The sequence below is a fragment of the Staurois parvus genome, unplaced genomic scaffold (genome assembly GCF_062004578.1).
Source record: "Staurois parvus isolate SC_StPar_1 unplaced genomic scaffold, SC_StPar_1.0 ptg000235l, whole genome shotgun sequence".
In the NCBI taxonomy this organism is placed as follows: Eukaryota; Metazoa; Chordata; class Amphibia; order Anura; family Ranidae; genus Staurois; species Staurois parvus.
In genome coordinates this window covers 4938482-4964545 of record NW_028318031.1, presented here as the reverse complement: position 1 = coordinate 4964545, position 26064 = coordinate 4938482, and the positions used below count along the sequence as shown (strand labels likewise).

The following is a 26064-nucleotide window of genomic DNA, read 5'->3' as shown; positions in this document are numbered from 1 at the left end:
TTCCCAAGTTGCTTTTGTAGTTCATCAAAAACAAGGAATATATTAACAAGCCCCCCCCCCCAACTTTCAAGTAAATCTTCAGAGTTTCCATTGTTATGATTTTCAGTAATGGATATTATACTTGTCTGTTTCAGATGCCATACCTCCATATATCATTGGCAATACGGCTATTTATACCATCATGAACACTAGTATTACAGTACAGTATACTTCCAATGGGACAGCTGTGACTTTTTCGGCTGGCCTGAACACAACTACAGACATTTCTTTGTTACGTGAGTAATTGCCTGTATTTAAATATGTATTAGTTGCACTTCTTTTCAAATTGGCAAGTTATTGGATTGCCAGAGAAGCTTGGTCTTAACAAACATTTTTTCTTTAAACAAAAAGCCTATATAAGATGAGAAGCATAATTTCACAAAATAAATGTTTTATGTAAATGTTACTTATTAAAACATGTTTGTTGATCAAAAATAGTAAATTACTAAGCCTTTTCTTTTTATATAATTCTCATATATAACACTGTTTTGGTATTCAGCAAAGATTAATAATGTTGTATGTTTTTAACAGCAAACGGATCTCTTACATGGAAACCGACAAGTACAGCAGGATTTACATTCAAACTTGTAGCTACTGACTCCAAAAACCTGTCATCTGCCCTCCAGCTCAGCTTTGTGGTCTGTACATGTTCTCTTCCAGATCAGTGTAATTACACTTTGGCAACGGCAGTCAACGCTAGCTCTCTTGCTGTAAGTCAAATTAATATCATATGCATAGCCAGTTCTGGTTTCAATAGGTTAGATAGTTTTCAAAATTATCAAAATGCTAAAATGTACTGTATTTTAAGGAATATAAAAGACCATTAAGTATCAGACCCCTGTACAGTTATGTAATGTAATATCATACCAAACATTGCCAAATTCATAACCTTGTATAACGTGTGGTTGAAAGTATACAAACTTTTAAACATTTGCCACTCCCATAATAATGTAAAGGTCAGGCGGTGTGGACTTTGGGCCTGACAAACTGGCTTTTTTTCTCTCACTGTCTAATATGTATAAATATACATATACTGTATATATACTGTATAAATAAGTAAATACATATATATATATATATATATATATATATAGATATATACTGTAAGTCAGCCACATGTTTATGTACTTCATTCTTGTGCATTCCACTCGGCGATCGATCATAATCCCAAAGAGTGCTGTACATCATTGCTGCAGAAAGAATAATTTTATTGTATATCAATGTGTAGTAGGTTTCTAGCTAGCAAGTGAGGCTATTATCATGTTTTCACATACTGAAGCGTTATCTTAGCCTGCTTGGAAAAAAAAAGCTATTGTTTACTGAGCTCAATAGCTTATGCTACAATTTGCACATAGAACTACCTGAGTTATCAAAGTGATTTACCCCTTATTGGATGGATGAGTTTATAGTTTCAGGGCAGAATACTACTGCTGTGTTGTCTGTTCAGCTAACCTACAGTACCCTGGAGATTCCTGCACATGCAATAAATGTTTATTTATTTATTTTTTAAGTTTTAAGAAAAAAACTAAGATGAAACTGATCCAAAACCATAATTTCATTTTTAAGATGCTTTGTGGTGATGCTCTATGTAAAATCTATTTTTTAAGTTGATAAGTATATATAGTTTTCCTATTTATAGAAAATCTTAAATGTTGGTCTCACCCATGACTTGTGAGTCCAGGGGAACACTACAACCATAAGGGTTGCAGCAGGATGGTATAAAAGGTTAAAACAAGCAAAAAGAAATTATTTGCATGACTCTGCCCACTCACCCATAAGCAGAGGCTGAGCTCCTTGTTTTTGGGATTTGTGCTGGAAGTGAAGGTATGTAAATATGTATTATGTGAAGGGATTGTGGCATCAGACTGTCTTTCTCTAACTGTAACTCTAGGCATCCCTGTATGAATTGGAAAGGCCTGGAAGAGAAGGGGTGAGGATGAATCACTCTTTGAGCTAGAGATATTAAAGCCCAACTGTAAGAAGTATATTTGCATGCAGTCTTTGGTATGGCCACATGAAATAATGGGTTATCCTCCTCCCTTTCCTTCCTCAGCAGTTGGCATGTTCTGAATGTTACAAGGACCTGCACCATATAATGATGTGGCACTGATCTCTGTGACACACTCCTGTGAGTTCAGGGAGGCCGGCAAAATGGGGGTACTTGACAAAAAAATCAGTGAGTGGGCAGTCCCAGAGATAGGATTAGTGTTGCAGAGATTGCTGCAGCTCTTGAAAGGCTTTTTTTTTAACAAACAGTTAGATTAGACTGGTAGATATGTGAAGGTGCCTAGACTTTCACCTTCTGGCTTTAAATGTACATATGAAATATTCATAGGCACTATTTCGTATTTATTCATCTAGAAATACTAAAACCAAAACAATACATTTTCTAAACACAAATATATATACAAAAGTAGTACTGTACATAACATTTTTTAAGCTCAGTTATTCATCCAAAGCCGTTAAGCAACCCAATCACCTAACTAAAAGTGCAATTAAATGCTGTTCCGATAAATAATAAAGTGAATACTTAACTTTCCTGCAAATTCTGCTGCATCAAAGAAAATTATGGTTTCTTAGAAACCAATACTTCTGGGGATATTGATTTCCTGTTCACCTGCTGGCTCACTGGTTCATTCTGCCAGCCCCAACATCACTGCTGTGTCCTATAGTGACACTGATGTTGGTGGGAAGAATGAGCTCAGCTGAGGCCACTTGGACATTCCCAAAGGTGTTTTTTTTTTCAGAAAACGTTAGCAGGGAATTTTTTTTACAAGGGAGTGGGTAGTAAGAGAGGTAAGAATTTACCTTTTTCTTTACAGGGATAATATTTAAACATAATTTTAGTTGGGTGACAAGATGGCTTCAACAGTCAAATTGCTGTTTAAGGGGAAAAAAAACATTTGCAAAAACTACATACAAATAATAAACAAAGAAAAAAATGAATAAGTTCATTACAAAGTATACCTTTGAATATTGTCTTTCTAAACAAATCTCTAATGTGCCTACATAGAAAATTGATCCCTGCAGGATGTTCAGCCGAAATAACAATTTATTCATGTATGTACATGTACAAGAGCAAAATACAATTTATTGTAATTTCTTTAGGGACACTATTTGCAAACCTCCTGAAAATGTTCTTCTAATTAACAGATTGCTGGGTGCATTTGCACAAACAACTATACAGGAGAATTCTGCCAGACCCCACCTAATCTGTGTATTCAAGGCTGCTACCCTAATGTGATCTGTAATGTTACATCTGGCTGTGGATCATGTCCACCTGGCTTCTCTGGGGATGGGATCCATTGTACAGGTAGATGTTGTATATTTGTCTTCCTTTCAGTATAGTATGCATATCTTCTACAACTAGAACATTTGTTCTATTTGCATGTATTTTAAATATAGCTTACCTTGAATGTCTAGAAGTGTTTGTCATCTATAATTAGAACCATTTATTTCCTGATATATCTGCCAACCTAGACATTTGGTAAGGTTTTATACCTTCATGAAGTACCACTCCAGAAAAAAAACAAGCACACCCCCAACTTACTTAATGAAGCTTTCAAACAGGCAATTATCTGACATTTAAACCATTTTAAAACAGTTAATGATCATAAAAATGACCAAGTAATCCAATCAACAGCTTTGCCATATATTTTCATAAACTGTTTGCGATAAACTTCCTCCTTGTGATTTTTCTTGTGATCCAGAGCTAGTTTGAAACTATAGTAAAACTACCTGCAATGACCAACAAATACTATTAAATAAATATAGGCCTCTTCATGAAGGTATTTTGGATATTCTTGATGAGAGCAAAAGATTCTATTAAGCTGTCGTAATATGGCATCACCATAATACATGTATTATTGTTTTATAGATATTGATGAATGTTCTGCGAATAAATGTCATCAATATGCTAATTGTACCAATACCATTGGAAATTATACCTGCACATGCAGAGAAGGATTTTCTGGTGAGTATTCATTTCTGTAGATAAATGTGAAACAAAGTATCAGAGTGCACTGGGTCCAATAACTACAGAAGACATCTAGAGGAATTACTTCTAAAGTGTAAATAAAGGCAAAACTTTTTTTCTAGTTTTGGATAGAGTGCAGACGGATTATAACACGTGTCAGTTTTTATTGCTGTCTGTGTCCCCGTTCACCCTCTCTATTTGTCCTGTTACCCACGCCACCCTATAGCAGAAATACCGCTACAGGGCAACACGGGTGCGCAAACTCATGTATACATACATGATTTTGCAGTTCCGTGTAGGGGGCGTGAACGCACCCTACCTGCATCGCCATTTGCAGCTGTCAGTCAGCGGTACCCAACCAGTGATTACTCACCAGCACCTGGTGATCGGCAAGTATCTCCAACAGGGGAGAGACCTGTGTATAAACAAAACAGATCTCTCCCATCAGCTCCTGCACACATAGCAGAGCAATACAAAGCAGTGTACTTACAGTGGAAAGCACTCACACAGCATACTGTGAAACAGCACACAGTTAACCCTTTGATCGCCTCACATGTTAACCCCTTCCTGCCCAGTAGCATTAGTAAAGTGTCAGTGCTTTTTATTAGCACTGATCATTGTATTGGTGTCACTAGGGATATCAGTGACACCAAGTCAGTTCCCCCCAGTGTCAGAATGCCCGCCTCAGTCCAGTATCTATACTGCCACTTTTAAATGCTATAACTTTCACATAAACCAATTAATTTACACATATTCAGATTTACTGAACACTGTTAATAGCAAAAAGTAAACAATAATGTTTATTTCTCAAAATTGTTGGTCTTTTTTTGTTTAGAGCGCAAAAAATAACACAAACACACAGGCAATCAAATACCACTGAAAGAAAGCTCTATTTGTAGGAAAAAAGGACATAAATTTAATTTGGGTGCAGCATTGCATGACTGAGCAGTTGTCAGTTAAAGTAAAGCAGTGCTGTTTTGCAAGAAATGGCCTGGTCAGGAAGGGGGGTAGATTCTTTGGAGGGAAAGTGAAAGCAAAAGATAATCCCAAATTTTGGGTTGTCCCCAGCAAAGTAATAGAGGGGAAATGTTCCAATGGGGTCACTAGTTCTGTTGACCTGGGGGACCTTAAGGAATTCCCTTAATTTGCATGGATTTTCTCTCACTTCCCATTTTCTCTCACTTTCCCATCTGCCTCCTGTTTTATATTCTACTAAACGTGAACTATTTATAAATACCTAAAGTACTGTATAGCAGGCACCATAAACTTCCTGCTCCTATTTTTGGCCATCTGGCTCGCCAGTCCCTATGAAGCTCCTGATAATTGTTTGGGAAAGTTAATCTTTGCAAAGATCAAGGTCTCACCCATGCCCCACCTTTATGGCATAACTATTTCAGGAATCTGCAACCTTTTCAACATCATGGGGTTTATTTACTAAACATGGAGAGCGCAAAATCAGGCTCACTGCTGCATAGAAGTCAATCAGCTTCTAACCTCAGCTTGTCCAATTAAGCTTTGGCAATAAAACCTGAAAGCTGATTGGTTTCTATGCAAAAGTGAGCCTGATTTTGCACTCTCCAACTTTAGCAAATAAATCCCTATATGTCAATTTACAGGCATTAGGCAACTGTTGTGACGGTGAAGAATAGTGTGCCCTGTCTGATCAGTCCCAATTCCTGTACCTTCAGAATTCAGATGAACCTCAATTCCTGTACATTCAGACCTCAGATCAGCCCCCATTCTTGAACTATCAGACCTCAGGTCAGCCCCAATTTCTGAACCTTTAGACCTAAAATCAGCCTAATTGCAGCCTTAATTCATGCATTATCAGAACTGCAGGAGCATTATATTCATAAAAGCAATCAAAATACCTTCTGCTCTCAAGTATATAAAGGATATTAGAAGTAAGCAATTATGAAAGTACAACTAAAGGTAAAACTTTTTTTTTTAGTTTACAGAGGGATTAAAACTTTTTATATTGTTGTCTCTGTCCCTCTCACTCTCTCTATTTGTCCAGTTTACTATTAACATTGAAAGTGAAAGTAAAAGAAAATCCCAGCAGAGGGGAATCTTTCAATGGGGACATTAGTTCTGGTAACCTGGGGGTCGCCAGGGAATTCCCTTAATTTGCAGGGATTTTCTTTCACTTCCTGTTTGGCTATGGGACAGGAAGTGAAGAGAAATCTGGGACACAGATAGTGGAAAAAATCTGAGAAGGGTTATAACCATCCCCTGCTCTATGCAAAATGAAAAAGAAAAGTTTTTACTATAGTTCTACTTTGATGTCCAAAAAAGAGTTTCTGTCACAAAGCAACTGAATATGGAATGGGATCCACAGCCATACAGCTCTCTCCAGGGTAGGGAATTCCTTGGTGAAAACTAAAACTAAAAAAAAAAACAGGGGACACACCATCGTAGTGTAAAATGTTCATGATTTAATGACACCATTTAGTAAAATCTAATATAAAACTATCACATCTATAAAATTACATCGGTAAACCAATCATGAGACATATACACCCGAAGACATACAGGCTTTTTTATGCAATAAGGTTATGTTTATTCTAATTTGCTTCCAGTAGCAAGGGGCTTTCTATATCTGCAAAATCTCTGGCTGAATAACATGTAACTGTAAATGGTCACATAGGGGTCCTTTTAAAGGAAATTTGCTGAACAAATGTTACAAGCTTTCTTTCAGTCTTCAAATTTTTTTACTGTATTTTGCCTACTATGTTAGTTTTCTTTGACTGCCAGCTTCATCTAATGGAAAAAATGTGTTTTTTTCCCTGATCTACCTCAGTCCAGAAAAATACTGCATTATGACCTCTAGAGGTTGATGGCAATCATAGGAAATCACTGCAATAAAGAGGAACTACACTGAATCTGAGCAGCATAAACCAAAAAAACGATTTCATTCATTTTGATTATTCAAAGCAAACTCCCCCATCCATTCATGTCTTCATGTTTTATATTGCTGAGAAATCACTTTGAAAAACATCCCTCTAGCATTTCAGGTCATGACAATCTAAAGTAAGGACAGCAGATTAATTTACTTCCTGGAATCTGGAAACCTTCTGTCCTTAGTTCAGGCAGGAGGGTGTGTTTAGCTAAGAAAGCCCCTCCTCCCCTCCTGGGATGTGCGACATCATTTGCCTAGGAATGCAAACCAGGAAGTAACTGAAGAAGCATAAAAAAAAGTTTAAACAAGTGAATGTAATATACTTTCCTATCTACTTACTAATATTAGCAGCATAAGAATAAAAAACAGTCAATGTTGATTGAGAGAATGAAGTTCTGTGGCAAGATACGGTCAGAATTAATGACAACTGGGTGAATGCTTGTGACATTTATCCAGTGATTTTTTTTAAATAGACCCCATGGAGATTTTTGACATTTTGGGGTTGATTTACTAAAACTGGAGAGTGCAAAATCTGGTGCAGCTGTAGCCAATCAGCTTTTAAATTGTGTAGGTAGCCAATCAGGTTCTAAATTCAGTTTGTTCAATTAAGCTTTGACAAGGAACTTGAAAGCTGATTGGTTTCTTTGCAGAGCTGCACCAGATTTTGCACTCTTCAGTTTTAGTATATAACCCTTTTGATCTTGTGTGTTTCCATTTATCTTCCCAATTGTGTAAGTGCTGCTTAAAGTTGGAACCAGGAAAAATAAAGATTTAAGTATCAGGGACAGGATTCAGAATTCATTTTATATGTGCAGTGCTTTAAATAATCATGATGTAGTGGAGAAATTGGCCAAAGGCATGCTGGGATTGGTTTACTAAAAAGAGTAGAACATGTTCATCTCAAAGTGAATTTTCATTTTGCAAAGTAGTAAATGAGGGGAAGCAAAGTGAAAACTGAAAAATATCTAATCATGTGCAAGGAAAATTAGAGAACATCCCCCCATTCACTATGCTAAGTGAGCGGACTTCAATTAACCAATCATGAACAAGTAAAAGGCTGTTTTTTTTATTTTCCTTGTACATCATTGGTCTTATGCAAAGGAAATTTTCACTTTTTTCACCTTATTTACCAGGATAGGGCAAAATTTACTTTTTAAAGTGAAAATTAATTTTAAAATTGAACATGATGTAATGCTTTAGTAAATCAGGCTTATTGCCAGGTGCTGGGCTGCAATTTAACCATTATTCAGTTCAAAGAAAGGTATTTAAAATACAAAAACACAAAGAAAAGCATTTTGTTCCTACCCTTTACATCTATGTGCACTGCAAAGATATAATTGAATAGTGTTTTATCATGGAGACAAAGTATATGTTTTTCTTCACACAGGTACATAAAATGTGTAACATTACTGATGTGTGTGTAATCCCCCTCCCGAAAAAAAGTTTTCCAAAAAAATCTGTATTTGTTTTTAATTGTAAATATTTTTGTCTAACAAGGTGATGGACACACCTGCACTGACATTGATGAGTGCCAGGCCAACAATTCCTGTTCACTATATGCCACCTGTACTAATACACTTGGTAGTTACAACTGCTCCTGCAAAGTTGGATTCACAGGTAACGTAGATAAATCAGGTCTTATGTTAGTATGAGTGACTAGTGTTCAGAAAACTATATAAAGTACAAATGTTTCATGATGGAATAATCTTGCTTGTATTATATACCGATTTATCTTTTTACATTAAATTCTATCCACTGTACAAAAATTATACTGAAAGACTCATAGTTTGATCCAAAAGGGTAAAATCAGGTAGATGGGAAGTTGGCAAAGCTGGAAGAAGGAAAATTGTGTTTTTAAATAGGCTCTTAAATTCTCTTAGGATGCGCTGACACTGGGACTGGTTTAATTGAACCATGCCCGAATTCACTTGTTCCCCCTCTCTACGCCCCTGGTTCTTTACACTCACATTACACAAGTGGTCCCAGATGCACTTGCATCATCACTGCTAACCAAATCAGTGATCCATGCTTCTGAATACAGTTTTTATGGAGAACTATGTACTCTGGCATGGTTTCACTTACACTGCAGCAAACTGTTCCAGATCATAAGTGAACTGCGCCCGTGACCACCTCTTCCAATTGGCTCAAGCACTCACAATACACAAGCAGATCAGTCCAAGGTTCTGAACCGTATCCGGGACCCGTTCAAAGTGCCAGTGTGAGTCCACCCCAGGGGTGGACTGACCATATGGAAACTCGGGCACTGCCCGAGGGCCCGGGGTCAGTAGTGGGCCCCATGAGATGCCCCTAGTACCTTTTTTGAGTTTGGGCAAGGACACAGGGGCCCCATGATCCCCTATTGTCCGGGGGCCCCATGAGTTGTCAGTCTGCTCCTGGTCCACCCTTAAATGTTTTTTTTATTTTAATTAAATAAATGGAAAAATTACCACTGGCCATATGCATTTATATAGCCACTGGGAAGGTGGGCTATAACGCTGAGTGGCTGTATATAAGCGTTCAAAGGGAAAGAATTTCTGCGATCATGTGAACAAGATGACAGCCAATCACATAGGTCACTAGAATCGAAAGTTCACCTCCTCATCCTGCCTTTTAGATTCTACTATAAAGAGGTGGTGGTGGGAAGGGGTTAATACTAAAAACAGGTAACTAGGATGCCCAAACTTCTTTTGTTTTGATTTTTCTGGGGTACTTTAGCCTGGTGATTGCTTTCTTTTTTAACAATTAAACAAAAAAAAAAATAAAACCAAATAATTTAAACATATTCAGAATTTCTATTAGCAAAGACATGTAGCAGGATACATTTTGGCCTAAATTTATGATGAAATCTAAATTTTTTTTACTGGACATGGTTAATAGCAAAAAGTAAAAAATAATGTTTATTTCTCAAAATTGTTTGTCTTTTTTTGTTTAGAGTGTAAAAAATAACACAACACACAGGCAATCAAATACCACTGAAAGAAAGCTCTATTTGTAGGAAAAAACGGCGAAATTTTATTTGGGTGCAGCATTGCATGACTGAGCAGTTGTCAGTTAAAGTAAAGCAGTGCTGTATCGCAAGAAATGGCCTGGTCAGGAAGGGGGGTAGATTCTCTGGAGGGAAAGTGAAAGCAAAAGATAATCCAACATTTTGAGTTGTCCACAGCAAAGTAATAGAGGGGAAATGTTCCAATGGGGTTACTAGTTCTGGTGACCTGGGGGTCCTTAAGGAATTCCCTTAATTTGCATGGATTTTCTCTCACTTTCCATTTGGCTATGGGGCAGGAAATGAAGGGAAATCTCCCCAATAGGATGAAGGGGGAGAAAAAAAATCTGACAGGGTTTATAACCTTCCTTTACTCGATAAAAAAAGTTTTGCCTATAGCTCTACTTTAATGATTGCATTTAGACCTAGAATGTCATTGGGTTTGTAACATAATTTTGTTTTTAAATACGTAGGTGGATTTGTACTCATACAGTTCACAAGAGCTCCTTTATCAGTTCCCCTTCTTATTGTCCCCTTCTTCTTAGTGTCTCTGTCTGCCTCCTGTTTTATATTCTACTAAACGTGAACTATTTATAAAATACTTAAAGTACTGTATAGCAGGCACCATAAAGTTCCTGCTCCTATTTTTGGCCATCTGGCTCGCCAGTCCCTATGAAGCTCCTGATAATTGTTTGGAAAAGTTAATCTTTGCAAAGATCAAGGTCTCACTCATGCCCCACCTGTATGGCATAACTATTTCAGCAATCCGCAACCTTTTCTACATCATGAGGTTTATTTACTAAACATGGAGAGCGCAAAATCAGGCTCACTGCTGCATAGAAGTCAATCAGCTTCTAACCTCAGCTTGTTCAATTAAGCTTTTGCAATAAAACCTGAAAGCTGATTGGTTTCTATGCAAAAGTGAGCCTGATTTTGCACTCTCCAACTTTAGCAAATAAATCCCTATGTGTCAATTTACAGGCATTAAGCAACTGTTGTGACGGTGAAGAATAGTGTGCCCTAGGTGTCTGACCAGTCCCAATTCCTGTACCTTCAGACTTCAGATGAACCTCAATTCCTGTACATTCAGACCTCAGATCAGACCCATTCTTGAACTATCAGACCTCAGGTCAGCCCCAATTTCTGAACCTTTAGATCTAAAATCAGCCTAATTGCAGCCTTAATTCATGCATTATCAGAACTGCAGGAGCATTATATTCATAAAAGCAATCAAAATACCTTCTGCTCTCAAGTATATAAAGGATATTAGAAGTGAGCAATTATGAAAGTACAACTAAAGCCAAAACCTTTTTTTTTAGTTTGCAGAGGGGTTGAAATGGGAACTGTGACTGACAAAAGGAAACTAGGTCTGGAGGAAGAGTAATGTTTAAGGCATAGGATTTGGAATGTTTAATTTTGAGGTTCGAGATATATTGAAAAAAGGGAAAATCCTCAAGTAGGTTGGGCAAGGTGATCCGGGGCTTCTTCAAAAACAAAAGAATGTCATCTGCGTAGGCAGCATGTTTGTATTCCTTGTTCACCACAGAAATACCCTTGATATCTGGGTTTAAGCGGAGTTTGTGTAACAATGGTTCTAGTGATATCACAAAAAGAAGCGGGAATAGGGGGCAACCTTGGCGCGTACCATTCCCAAGAGGGAATGGATAATATAGATGCCCATTCACATGGACCTGAGCCATTGGACCAGAATACAGTGCCATAATGAAATTGAGCATGGTGTCCCCTAAACCAATCGCCTGTAGGGATGCCTTTAAGTAATCCCAGGACACCCTATCAAAAGCCTTCTCGGCATCTAGGGAAAGAATAAATCCTGGACTGCGAGAATTGTGAAGTCGGTGGAGAAGGTTAAGAGCCTTGATGGTGTTGTCCCTTGCTTCCCTTACCGGGGTGAAGCCCACTTGGTCAAGGTCAATCAGGGAGGGTAACAAGGGAAGGAGACGGTTGGCTAGGATCTTTGCATAGATTTTGATGTCTACGTTCAAAAGAGAGATAGGTCTATAATTGGTAACCAAAGTGACATCTTTACCTTCTTTGGGGATGACAGTGATATGAGCTTCCAGGAAGTGATGATGTTGCATGGAGGGTGAAGAGAAAGTGTTGAAGGCGGAGAGGAAGGGTCCACTCAAAATATCTGGAAACTCCTTGTAATATGCCACAGAAAGACCATCAGGACCCGGGCTTTTACCAGGTTTCATTTGCTGGATGGCTCAGGAGAGTTCCTCCGCCGTGATATGATGTTCCAAATTCTGAACAGTATCATCAGGTACAGTGGAAGGCTTATAGAGGCGAAGAAAGTCAGAGATTAGGGTGCCTCTAGGCTTATTGGCCTCAGAAGGGCGACGTTCTGGAGGGAGATTGTATAATGTTTTGTAGTATTACTTGAAGTGAGATGCTATATCCGCATTTGAGGTGGCCAAAGAGCCATCCGAGCCCCTAATCTTGTGAACCATTAAACTCAACTTTTTTGTCTGGAGGGATCTGGCTAAGAATCTCCCGCTTTTGTTAGCAAACTCATAAAAAAGTTTTTGCGACAAAATGAATCTGGGCTTAGCTGCCTTGCCTAGTTCGTTTAAGAGCTGTGTGAGGGTGTCCGTAAGATCAGATAAAGTCAAGGAGGCCTGATTATGTTTGTGCACCTTTTCCAGGAATTTAATGCAATCTAAGATTTGTTGTAAGCGAGTCTTTCTTTTTCTTTACGTTTTGTGGCCATAGCTATTAGGGTATTCACACCCCTCACATTAATAGACAGAACTTTCAGCGAAAGATGTCCTGACAGAGAGTTGAGAGAAGGCATGTCCGGGAGAGTAAAGGGAACGTAAAAGGATGGGAAAGGGGGTATGGGAAAGAGAGAGAAGAGAGGAAAGAAAAAAAAAGGGGGGGGGGGAAGAAGGGGGGGGGAGCGGAAGGAAAAGAAGAGAAATGAAAAGGAAGAGGGATATGAGGGAAGAAAAGAGAGAGAGAGAGAGAGAGAAATCCAGCAGTGGGGGTAGACCAGCTGACCCACCAAGATACGGGAAGGAGGAAAGAAGAACAAGAAAGAAGAAAGAAGAAGGGGTAGGAGGGAAATAGCAGAAAGAGGAACAAGGAATGAAAGGAGATGAGAGGCAGAGGACGAGGGAGTAAAGACAGCCAGAAAAAGTTCAGCGAGAGCTCTCAAAGCTCGCTGTGTGGGAAACGCGGTGGACTTAGATCCAAAATGAAAGAGTCTGCTGGGCCATGGACCTTAAAGAATGCAAGAATCGGGGAGGGAGGGTGAGCACAATTAGTTTGAATGAAGATATAGATGGGGGCACAACCGCCATCGTCCGACGTAATGGGTGAGGTAAGACGCAGCAACAAGCTTAGGGATATCAGAAGGAAAATGTAATAAATGTCATGAGGGCAAGGAAACCGAATATATATCATTAGGGCATATAGTGGGGGAAGCATTGTATGTAGGGAAATGAGAAAATGCACATCTAAGTGGAATGCAGTCGTAGCATGATCCTAAAGTTATGGGCAGAGTTGTGGTATCGTAGGTGTGCTGTGGTAGGGCCAGTGTGCGAGTCCATGCTGAAAATAAAACATCAGTGAAAGCCAGATGGAAAACCTGCATATCATTAAGATGAAAAGCAAATCGTATCATAATCTGTTTAGAGCAAAAACATTGCAACATCACAGAAACAGCAGGGCAACCATTCAAAAAAAAAGCAACCATAAAAGGAAACAATTGGGAAAAATGAGACATAGTGCACCATTTCTTTTTGGAACCCTAAGGTATCTCTCATCTGTCCTAACTCTTCTCTTCCCGGCTTCCTCTCAAAAACTCAAACCATCCATCTCCCACCCTGCTCCCGCAGGACTCCACGACATTCTAAAAATCAAGTAGCACCTCGTGTCTAAAAAGAAAAAATAGCGGTAGCTAGGCAAGGGGAGAGGACAGGACTGGGGGGAGCTCAGCAGAAACTCCGAATGATGGTTTCAAAACCTGTAAGCAGTAAAAGTGGTTTAGATGGGTGTTATGACATGAAGTGAAGGAGGGGGACGGACCCTGCAGGAAACAACACCTCGAGAGTGAAACAAGGTTATTCTTGATTTCAGACAGATATGTAACATAATAATAGTATGGAAATAACAGCCTGGGTACCGGATCACCTCCTCCCCCCAACCCAGTCTCCCCCCGCCATCCCACACTACCCGTGGAAAAGGTATAAAGGCGAGCTGGAGTATGAAGCCTCTCACAGTAAACTCTAATGAAGAACAGCAGGGATCACGGTCAGGGAAATACAGACAATATGTAATGGAGGGCATGGAATTCACCTCTGACCACTGCAAGATTATCAAAAGACCCCTGGGAGGCCATACAACCAAACAGGGGCCGGGCATAGAGGGTCTGGAGATCCATACTCTCCAGAGACTCTATGCAGTGGACAAATCAGCATATACATTACAAACAGGGCTAGAGAAAGACTGTAGGACCATCCCCCAGGCTTCCATCAGAGGTAGTGAAAATGCAGCAATAAAAAGGCTGGTGACATGGAGGGTGCCTGCGGAGGTACATCAGGACTGGCGATGAGGTGAATCTGGCAACATCTGCAGGGGCATCAAAAGACCTGGACCAGGGCGGATGGGTTAGAGAGCAGAAAATGAAAGGGTGAAGGTGTCCAGTTAAGGGGCTAAATAGGACCCAAGGTCCTACTGGCATGGTCCTGGAGTCGGATGGGAGGGATCCGGTAAGATCATAATCTGGATAAGTATTGCTGATGAGAGAAAGTCAGGGAAAAGATCGAAGAAAGGCCTTTAGGCATCATGGCGGGGTCTGCGATGTGCAGGAGAGGCCGTTGGGCTGTTGTTGGTGGTGGAACCTCTGGCAGGAAGTCTCAGAGGAGTGGAAGGGACTGATCGGCGGCGGCGGAGATGGGGACCTTGCCAATCCGTGTCACTTGGTACTCGACCAGATTCAGTAGCATTTGGATGACGCAAAGATCTGTACCAATCTGGAAGCTCAACTAGAGGAATGTCCAGTGTGGAACAGAAGCTGGGAAGATCCTCTGGAACTCACAGGTAGGCTGTGCGTCCCTGAGCTTGAGCGGACAGACAGAATGGAAATCGCCACCTGTATGGTATGTTATGAGAGCGAAGTGTGTCCAGCAGGGGGCGAAGTTCTCACCTTTGTTGCAAGGTTATGGAGGAGAGGTCCTGGAACAGGTGTATCTCATTACCCTGAAATAAAAGGCGTCTTCTTTCTCTGGCCCTTCTGAGAATGTCTTATTTGATTGGAAAGCTGACCAAGCAACACACCAAATCTCTTAGGGGGTCAGAATCTATGCCTCTGCAGCGAAGCACTCTGTGTGCACGTTCCAGATCAATGGGTGCAACAGGTGGATGGCCCAGCAGATCATTGAATATTGCAGTTACTGTTTTAGGGATGCTCCACAGATTCAGGCAAGCCACGCAATCTGATATTATGTTTGCGACCTCTATTATCCAATCTATCTATAAAAATCACGAAAATGAGATGTGTGTGATACTGACAACTGCTGTATCTCCACTATAGCATTAGCATTAGATCTGCTTGTGAATTCCACCTCCGCTATTCTTGTAGGTCACTGAGGGCTGTGGTAAAAGTAGCTTTAATATCAGCTGCAACTGTTTGCAGATCTCTTAAAGAAAGTGTATAAGTGTCTGAAGAGAGATCATGCTGTGGGTCAGATTCCATGCCAGCCCCAGTTTCTGTGCTCTGTACAACCTGACCACACGTTGCTGTAGTGGTGGGAGGAGGGGAGGCATGTGGCCTGTCCCTCTGCTGGGAGCTGAACAGCTCCTGAATATGTCTGGACTGCTGGGGGTTATGTGCCCGTGGGGAGTGGGAACGGGAGCCGGAGACCTTCCGGTCTGCTTTCCCCATGATGTAATGGCTCTATCTCACCTGCTCCTCTGCTAATATCGATGCAAGGTCTCTGGCTGGCAGGAGCTCCCGTGTCATGCGGCCATCTTGGATCTCGGCAGACCACGCCCCAGAACTTTTTATATTGTTGTCTCCGTCCCTCTCACCCTCTCTATTTGTCCAGTTTACTATTAACATTGAAAGTGAAAGTAAAAGAAAATCCCAGCAGAGGGGAATCTTTCAATGGGGACATTAGTTCTGGTGACCTGTGGGTCTCCAGGAAATTCCCTTAATTTGTAGGGATTTTCTTTCACTTTCTGTTTGGCTACGGGACAGGAAGTGAAGAGAAATCCTAGGACACAGATAGTGAAAAAAAATCTGAGAAGGGTTATAACCCTCCCCTGCTCTATCCAAAATAATGAAAAAAAAAAGATTTGCCTATAGTTCTACTTTAATGTCCAAAAAAGGGAGTATCTGTCACAAAGCAACTGAATATGGAATGGGATCCACAGCCATGCAGCTCTCTCCAGGGTAGGGAATTCCTTGGTGAAAACTGAAACAAAAAAAAAAACAGGGGACACACCATCGTAGTGTAAAATCTTCAATATAACTTTAGTGCGTAACAGTAATATACTCAAAGAAGAACTTGATAAGTTCACATGTCATAGAAACAAATGTGTTTCTTACCACCAGGCATGACTGTACGACCATCCTAACCTAAACTGGCAACTCGGGCACAACCTCAAGTTATTTAGTGGGTTACGCATTTCAAGGGTGCGTGCTCTTCATCAGAGCCAATTTGCTTACAATAAACCTATCCTTAACTACCCCTAGTTAACTTCTATTTCTCTTAGCATGCCTTAGATTGCCACTCCCCTCTAGATACCATATTATGGTAGGCCAAAACAAGATGACATGATTTAATGACACCATTTAGTAAAATCTAATATAAAACTATCACATCTATAAAATTACATCGGTAAACCAATCATGAGACATATACACCCGAAGACATACAGGCTATTTTATGGAATAAGATTATGTTTATTCTAATTTGCTTCCAGTAGCAAGGGGCTTTCTATGTCTGCAAAATCTCTGGCTAAATAACATGTAACTGTAAACGGTCACATAGGGGTCCTTTGAAAGGAAATTTGCTGGACAAATGTTACAAGCTTTCTTTCAGTCTTCAAAAATTCGGACTGTATTCTGCCTAATATGTTAGTTTTCTATGACTGCCAGCTTCATCTAATGGAAAAAATGTGGTAGTTTTCCTGATGTATCTCAGTCCAGAAAAATACTGCATTATGACCTCTAGAGGTTGATGGCAATCATAGGAAACCACTGCAATAAAGAGGAACTACACTGAATCTGAGCAGCATAAACCAAAAAAACGATTTCATTTATTTTGCTTATTCAAAGCAAACTCCCCCATCCATTCATGTCTTCGTGTTTTATATTGCTGAGAAATCACTTTAAAAAACATCCCTCTAAAATTTCAGGCCATGACAATCTTAAGTAAGGACAGCAGATTAATTTACTTCCTGGAATCTGGAAACCTTCTGTCCTTAGTTCAGGCAGGAGGGTGTGCTTAGCTGAGAAAGCCTCTCCTCCCCTCCCGGGATGTGCGACATCATTTACCTAGGAATGCAAACCAGGAAGTAACTGAAGAAGCGTAAAAAAAAAGTTTAAAACAAGTGAATGTAATATACTTTCCTATCTACTTACTAATATTAGCAGCATGAGAATAAAAAACAGTCAATGTTGATTGAGAGAGTGAAGTTCTGTGGCAAGATACGGTCAGAATTAATGACAACTGGGTGAATGCTTGTGACATTTATCCAGTGATTTTTTACAATAGATCCCATGGAGATTTTTGACATTTTGGGGTTGATTTACTAAAACTGCAGAGTGCAAAATCTGGTGCAGCTGTAGCAAATCAGCTTTTAAATTGTGTAAGTAGCCAATCAGGTTCTAATTTCAGTTTGTTCAATTAAGCTTTGACAAGGAACTTGGAAGCTGATTGGTTTCTTTGCAGAGCTGCACCAGATTTTGCACTCTTCAGTTTTAGTATATAACCCTTTTGATCTTGTGTGTTTCCGTTTATCTTCCCAATTGTGTAAGTGCTGCTTAAAGTTGGAACCAGGAAAAATAAAGATTTAAGTATCAGGGAAAGGATTCAGAATTCATTTTATATGTGCAGTGCTTTAAATAATCATGTTGTAGTGGAGAAATTGGCCAAAGGCATGCTGGGATTGGTTTACTAAAAGAGTAGAACATGTTCATCTCAAAGTGAATTTTCATTTTGCAAAGTAGTAAATGAGGGGAAGCAAAGTGAAAGCTGACTTCACAAAAATATTTACTCATGTGCAAGGAAAATTAAAGAACATCACCCCATGCACTAATGCAGGCCATAGACGGTTCGTTTATCGGCCGATTTTTCATCCGAAAAACGAAACATCGGTCATTCAGTTGCCACCGATAATTGCAAAAATCGGGCGTTTTTCACAAATTTTCCAGCATGACTGATAAAAGAAATGAGGAGGAACCGCGAAATTCGGCGGATGCCATTGCTCCACTAACAGCGCGAAAATCGGGCGATTATTCCTTCAGATGAAAAAACGGACGATAAACGAACCGTCTATGGCCTGCATTAGCTAAGTAAGTGTACTTCAATTAACCAATCATGAACAAGTAAAAAGCTGTTTTTTTTGGTCTTATGCAACATTTTCACTTTTTTCACCTTATTTAGCAGGATAGGGCAAAATTTACTTTTGATGTTGAAAATTAATTTTGAAATTGAACATGATGTAATGCTTTAGTAAATCAGGTACATTGCCAGGTGCTGGGCTGCAATTTAACCATTATTCAGTTCAAAGAAAGGTATTTAAAATACAAAAACACAAAGAAAAGCATTTTGTTACTACCCTTTACATCTATGTGCACTGCAAACATGTAATTGAACAGTGTTTTATCATGGAGACAAAGTATATGTTTTTCCTCACACAGGTACATAAAATGTGTAACATTACTGATGTGTGTGTAATCCCCCTCCCGAAAAAAAAAGTTTTCCAAAAAAATCTGTATTTGTTTTTAATTGTAAATATTTTTGTCTAACAAGGTGATGGACACAACTGCACTGACATTGATGAGTGCCAGGCCAACAATTCATGTTCACCATATGCCACCTGTACTAATACACCTGGTAGTTACAGCTGCTCCTGCAAAGTTGGATTCACAGGTAACGTAGATAAATCAGGTCTTATGTTAGTATGAATGACTAGTGTTCAGAAAAGTACAAATGTTTCATGATGGAATAATCTTGCTTGTATTATATACCAATGTATCTTTTTACATTAAATTTGATCCACCTGGTGATCGGCGAGTATCTCCAACAGGGGAGAGACCTGTGTATAAACAAAACAGATCTCTCCCATCAGCTCCTGCACACATAGCTGTCAGGGCAGGAACGCTGGAATGGGCAGGCAGGCCTATGGTACGGTCACGCTGCGACTGACGACAGCCACTACCCACAGACCAGAGTCCCTCAGGGCGCGGAGTCTAAGCCCCAGGCTACCCTTCACCAGGGCCCCTGATGGTGGGGATGGACTTGACGCAGCCTGAGACCAGGTCGCGGCCCCCGAGTGACCCCAGCTGCGATAACGACTGCCACCAATGGCGTACAGCTGGTGGGAGCTAGATGGGATCACGAGTAGAGTAGTCAGACAAGCCGGGTCAATAACAACGGAGCAGACAGTACTAGACGGTAGGCAAAGAATACTCAGGTCACGGGCCGGGTTCAACAACGGGAGGTCAGATAAAGGGTTAACGCAGAGAGTAGTCTTGTCCAAGCCGAGTCGGTTACCAGGAGAGCAATGGGAACAACACAAGAGCTTGCAACAGGGCAACATACAGGACACAAGTGCAGAGCACACTTGCAGACAGCAGGTTTAAATGTGCTCAACCACACCCTTCTGAGGAGGAGCCGCAGAAGCCTGAAGGCATAAAGGTTCCCACCATGCTTTGCAGAAAACCAAGATGGAGGCCAGCTCATGGAGATGCACAAGCTCTGAAGAAAGGTAGGACCTTGACAGTACCTCCTCCTCAAGGGCCCCTCCCCCTCCGTGGCTCCACAAAAGGTTTCTGAGGAAATCGGGCGTGAAAAGCGCGGAGGAGGGCAGGAGCATGAACATCCGCGGAAGGAACCCAGGAACGTTCCTCGGGACCATAACCACGCCAATGGACCAAAAACTGTACCCGACCGCGGACCAACCGAGAATCCAAGATGCGGCTCACCTCATACTCCTCATGACCGTCGACCCTGATAGGACGAGGACGAGGCAGAGAGGCAGTAAAGCGATTACAGATCAGAGGTTTCAACAGGGATACGTGGAAGACATTGGAGATGTGCATCCCAGGAGGAAGAGCAAGGGCATAGGCAACCGGGTTCACCCTGCGAAGAATGCGGAAAGAACCAACAAAACGGGGGGCCAGCTTTGGTGTGGGCACCCGAAGCTTGAGGTTGCGAGTGGACAACCACACCCGATCTCCGACCTGGTATGAGGGAGCGGGCAACCGTCTACGATCAGCCTGGAGCTTCTGGCGCTGTGCTGAGTCCTTCAAGGACCTCTGAATCTGCCCCCATGAGGAGCGCAGAGCAGCCAGGTGGTTATCCACAGCCGGAATGTCCTGTGGAGAGAACAACTCAGGCAATACAGCGGGTTGGAACCCATAGTTGGCCATGAAGGGGGACATCCCAGAGGAGGAGTTGACAGCCGAGTTCCTCGCAAACTCTGCCCATGGCAGGAGATCGGCCCAGTTGTCCTGATGATCCGATATATAGCAACGAAGGAATTGTTCCAGGGCCTGGTTGGAACGCTCCGCAGCCCCATTGGACTGAGGGTGGTAGGCCGAAGAGAAGGAAAGCTCGATACCCAACTGGGAGCAGAAGGCGCGCCAGAACCTGGACACAAACTGGCTCCCACGGTCCGAGACAATCACCTTGGGCAACCCGTGCAAGCGAAAGATCTCCTTGGCGAAAACCGTAGCCAGTTCCTGTGCAGTCGGCAATTTCTTGAATGGAACGCAATGGCACATCTTAGAAAAACGATCGATCACCATAAGAATGACCGTATGACCTTGAGACGCAGGAAGATCCACAATAAAATCCATTCCCAGGTGTGACCAGGGACGCTCCCCATTGGGAATGGGTTGCAGAAGGCCCAATGGAAGGTGCCGAGGAGATTTATTCTGGGCACAGACCGAACAAGCTGCTACATATGAGGCGATGTCAGAACGGAGAGATGGCCACCAGAATAACCGAGAAACGACCCAGGACAATTGGTTCCTACCAGGATGACCGGCAGTCTTGGCATTATGGTAGGTACGTAGCAAGCGGGTACGCAATCCCTCAGGTACAAAACATCTTCCAGCAGGTCTCTCAGGGGGAGCGTTAGTTTGAGCCGCCAAAATCTGCTCCCCAAGGGGAGAAGTCAGGTTGGTACGAATGGCAGCCAGGATCTGGTTAGGAGGAATGACCGAGGTCGGCTCAGTGTCCTCCCTGGACAGCTCAGAGTATTGCCGCGACAAGGCATCAGCCCTGACATTCTTGGAACCAGGCAAGTAAGAGACCACATAGTTAAAACGTGACAAAAACAGAGCCCACCTGGCCTGACGGGGTGTCAACCTCTTAGCCTCCGAGAGATATGTGAGGTTCTTGTGGTCAGTGAGAACTAGGACCGGGACCACAGAACCCTCAAGCAGGTGCCTCCATTCCTTGAGAGCCAGAATAATGGCCAACAACTCCCTGTCTCCAATCTGGTAGTTGCACTCTGCAGAGGAAAGCTTCTTGGAGTAGAACCCACAAGGAAGTAGGGGTCCCTCGGGTGATCGTCGCTGGGATAAGAGGGCGCCTACTCCTGTCTCAGATGCATCAACCTCGAGAACAAAAGGCAACCCAGGATTGGGATGAGACAGAATTGGGGCCGAAGTGAAGGCGGCTTTCAGAGCCTTGAAAGCTGAGATGGCCTCGGGTGACCACTCATGAGGGTTACTGCCCTTCTTGGTCAGATCTGAGAGAGGCTTTGCCAATGTGGAAAAGTTCCTGATAAACTTCCGATAATAGTTGGCAAATCCCAAAAAGCGCTGAATGGACCGAAGACCACTGGGACGAGGCCACTGCAGAACCGCTGAAACCTTCTCAGGGTCCATAGAAAAACCCATCGGGGAAATGATGTAGCCTAAAAAGGCAACCTGGGATTGGTGAAATTCACACTTCTCGAGCTTACAGAAAAGCTCGTTTTCGCGTAACCGTTGCAGCACCCGCTTAACATCCTGGATATGAGTCTCCATAGACGCAGAGTAAACCAGGATGTCGTCCAAGTAAACCACCACGCACTGCTGCAACAAGTCACGTAAGACATCGTTAATAAACTCCTGAAAGACCGCGGGTGCGTTACACAACCCGAAGGGCATAACCAGGTATTCATAGAGGCCGGTTCTGGTGTTGAACGCGGTCTTCCACTCATCGCCCTCCTTGATCCGTACAAGGTTGTAGGCAGCCCTAAGGGCGAGCTTAGTAAAGACCGTTGCTCCCTTGAGGCGGTCAAACAACTCGGTGATCAACGGAATAGGATAAGCATTTTTAATCGTGATCCGATTGAGACCCCTAAAATCAATGCAGGGTCTCAGCTCACCTCCCTTCTTTTTCACAAAAAAAAACCCAGCTCCTGCTGGAGACGTAGACTTGCGAATGTGCCCCCGGGAAAGCGCATCCGCAACGTATTCCTCCATGGCCTGATTCTCTGCCACCGAAAGAGGATACACCCTGCCACGCGGAGGAGTAGCACCAGTTTGTAAGGTTATGGCACAATCGTATGGACGATGAGGAGGCAGGGCACCGGCGCGCACCTTGTCAAACACGTCCAGGTACTCCCCATATTCAGTGGGCAGCACAGAGTCCGAGGAGGTGCACAGCACCTTAACCGGACCACGGATGCAACCAGCCCCACACCGTGGTGACCATGAGAGAATCTCGGCCGATCGCCAATCAAAGGTCGGATTGTGCCTCTGAAGCCAGGGATAGCCCAAAACCACGGAGTAGTGCGGGGAAGAAATCACCTGGAAACAGGCCAATTCCCTGTGAACAGCCCCAATAGCTACCTCCACCGGCAGGGTCTCGTGGGTAACCTGCGATGGCTGCAAGGGCCTGCCATCTATCGCCTCGAGAACCAATGGAGTTTCTCGAGCCTGCAGAGGAATGGAGTACTGGGCCGCAAACGAACTGTCCATAAACAAACCGCCAGCCCCAGAGTCTACCAGCGCCTGGGCCGTCACCGAGCCTCCTGCCCAAGAGAGGACAACGGTGATAAGCGGTTTATCTTTACGGGAAACCGGGGACGAGGAAACTCCACCCAAGATCTGCCCCCGACAGGATCTCAGGTGCGGGCGTTTCCCGGACGGACCGGACAGGACTGCCGAAAATGCCCCCCGAGTCCACAGTACAGGCAGCGACCCTCCCGACGCCGAGAGGCCCGCTCCCCCTCGGAAAGGCGAGCAAACCCCAGCTGCATGGGCTCACTACCAGACAAACCATCCCCAGGAGGCGTGGGAGGAGAGGGAGGCACGGGTGGGACAGAAAACGTAGGCGCCAAGCGGTTAGGAGGCCTCCGCAGCCGCTCCTTAAATGAAGGCCTCTCTCTGAGCCTGGTGTCAATCAAGATTAGGAAGGAGATGAGTGCCTCTAACTCCACAGGCAGTTCTTTGGCTGCGATCTCGTCCTTCAACGCATCAGAGAGACCATGAGAGAAAGCAGCCACCAGAGCCTCATTGTTCCAACCCACCTCTGCCGCCAAAGTACGAAATTCGATGGCGTACTCGACAACGGTTCGTGAACCCTGATGCATGGACATGAGCAATTTGGCAGCAGAAGCGGAGCGAGCGGGTACGTCGAATACCGTACGGAAGGAGGCAACGAAACGGGTAAACACGTGAATCACCGGGTCATTCCTCTCCCATAAGGGATTAGCCCAGGCCAAGGCCCTATCAGAGAGCAGCGAGATTAGGAAGCCCACTTTTGCCCTCTCAGTAGGGAAAGCGTGAGGTATTAATTCAAAGTAAATCCCCACTTGGTTAAGAAAACCACGACACTGACTCGGTTCCCCCCCAAAGCGCTGAGGAAGAGGGGCAGAACCAGTCATACCTCTGGGTACCGCGGGTTCCGCAACAGATGCAGAGGTAGGTGCAACAACCGGAGCAACAGTGGGAGAGTCCACCGGAGTAACAACTGACCTAATAGCCCCAGGGGTAAGGTGCGCTGTGCGTGCAAGCAGAGCCTGCAACGCCTGAGCGAACTGATCCAACAAGCGATCCTGTTGGTCAAGTCTGGCGAGTAACATAGGGATCGAAGGCGTACCTGCACCGTCAGGATTCATGGCACTTGTGTAATGTCAGGGCAGGAACGCTGGAATGGGCAGGCAGGCCTATGGTACGGTCACGCTGCGACTGACGACAGCCACTACCCACAGACCAGAGTCCCTCAGGGCGCGGAGTCTAAGCCCCAGGCTACCCTTCACCAGGGCCCCTGATGGTGGGGATGGACTTGACGCAGCCTGAGACCAGGTCGCGGCCCCCGAGTGACCCCAGCTGCGATAACAACTGCCGCCAATGGCGTACAGCTGGTGGGAGCTAGATGGGATCACGAGTAGAGTAGTCAGACAAGCCGGGTCAATAACAACGGAGCAGACAGTACTAGACGGTAGGCAAAGAATACTCAGGTCACGGGCCGGGTTCAACAACGGGAGGTCAGATAAAGGGTTAACGCAGAGAGTAGTCTTGTCCAAGCCGAGTCGGTTACCAGGAGAGCAATGGGAACAACACAAGAGCTTGCAACAGGGCAACATACAGGACACAAGTGCAGAGCACACTTGCAGACAGCAGGTTTAAATGTGCTCAACCACACCCTTCTGAGGAGGAGCCGCAGAAGCCTGAAGGCATAAAGGTTCCCACCATGCTTTGCAGAAAACCAAGATGGAGGCCAGCTCATGGAGATGCACAAGCTCTGAAGAAAGGTAGGACCTTGACAATAGCAGAGCCATACAAAGTAGTAAATATAAATAAACAGCGCAAACATAGACCTCTAAATCAAATCAATATATGATAAAAATTATATTAGTAGTGAAAGTCCATCATAATAATAGACAACAAAAGTTCGTGAATCACAAAAAGGTCGTGCAAAAAGATCAAAAAATTCTTCAAATTCAAAGAAAAACTTCCACCTTCCACCCGTGCAAACCAACATCAAATACACTCACCAGATTTAGGTGAATGAAACGCCTTTTAGGAATTTTTATGGGATCCTAAACCCTCTTTCGTATCCGCTCTATAGGAATCCTCACCATCAGTATAGGCTCCACCATACAACCGGGGAGAGAAAATCTCAGATAGTGTAATATTGAAAATTACCGTTTTTAAATAAAATCAAGGATTAAGGCCACTCACATTTAAATCACTTTAAAAAGGCATATTTATTAGAACAAACTTCTTCCAGATGGACAATGAATGTCAGACAACCTCCTCAGGAATCTCACATCCCAGCTCCAGGATACAGCAGAAGCTCCACAGAGAACAAACATGCACAGATCCCAAAAGATGGCCGCTGGAATGCAAAGTAGTGTACTTACAGTGGAAAGCACTCACACAGCATACTGTGAAACAGCACACAGTTAACCCTTTGATCGCCACACATGTTAACCCCTTCCTGCCCAGTAGCATTAGACCCATCTCCCTGCTGCCATTTACTTCCAAGCTCCTTGAGCGCTTAGTCTACAATCGCCTATGCGCCCACCTCACTGACAACAACCTCCTCGATCCACTACAGTCTGGCTTCCGTCCCCTACACGCCACCGAAACCGCCCTACTCAAAATCACTAATGACCTGCTAACCGCCAAAGCTAATGGCCACTACTCAGTCCTCTTACTCCTCGACCTTTCCGCGGCCTTCGACACAGTCGACCACCCCCTCCTCCTTAACAAACTACACTCCCTCGGCATCAGAGACTCCGCTTTCTCCTGGCTCTCCTCCTATCTATCCCAACGCTCCTTCAGCGTTACCTATAATGCTACCACCTCCCCCTCTCTCCCCCTCTCTGTTGGGGTCCCCCAAGGCTCGGTCCTCGGGCCCCTTCTCTTCTCCATCTACACCTCCTCCCTCGGCAAACCGATACACTCCCATGGCTTCAACTATCACCTCTACGACGATGACACGCAAATTTACCTCTCCACCC

At 43.2% G+C, this 26064-nt stretch overlaps 1 protein-coding gene across 1 annotated transcript in view; it reads left to right on the top strand.

Annotated features, from left to right (window-relative positions):
• The window catches only part of LOC149460093 (uncharacterized), a 185672-nt gene that overhangs the window by 135616 nt on the left and 23992 nt on the right, over positions 1 to 26064 (top strand). Inside the window, exons 52-57 of the mRNA XM_089680165.1 lie at positions 135 to 275; positions 571 to 749; positions 3193 to 3352; positions 3917 to 4012; positions 8412 to 8531; positions 18903 to 19022. Of these exons, the coding sequence (XP_089536291.1) occupies positions 135 to 275; positions 571 to 749; positions 3193 to 3352; positions 3917 to 4012; positions 8412 to 8531; positions 18903 to 19022 (816 nt within the window). The remainder of the gene's footprint in view (positions 1 to 134; positions 276 to 570; positions 750 to 3192; positions 3353 to 3916; positions 4013 to 8411; positions 8532 to 18902; positions 19023 to 26064) is intronic.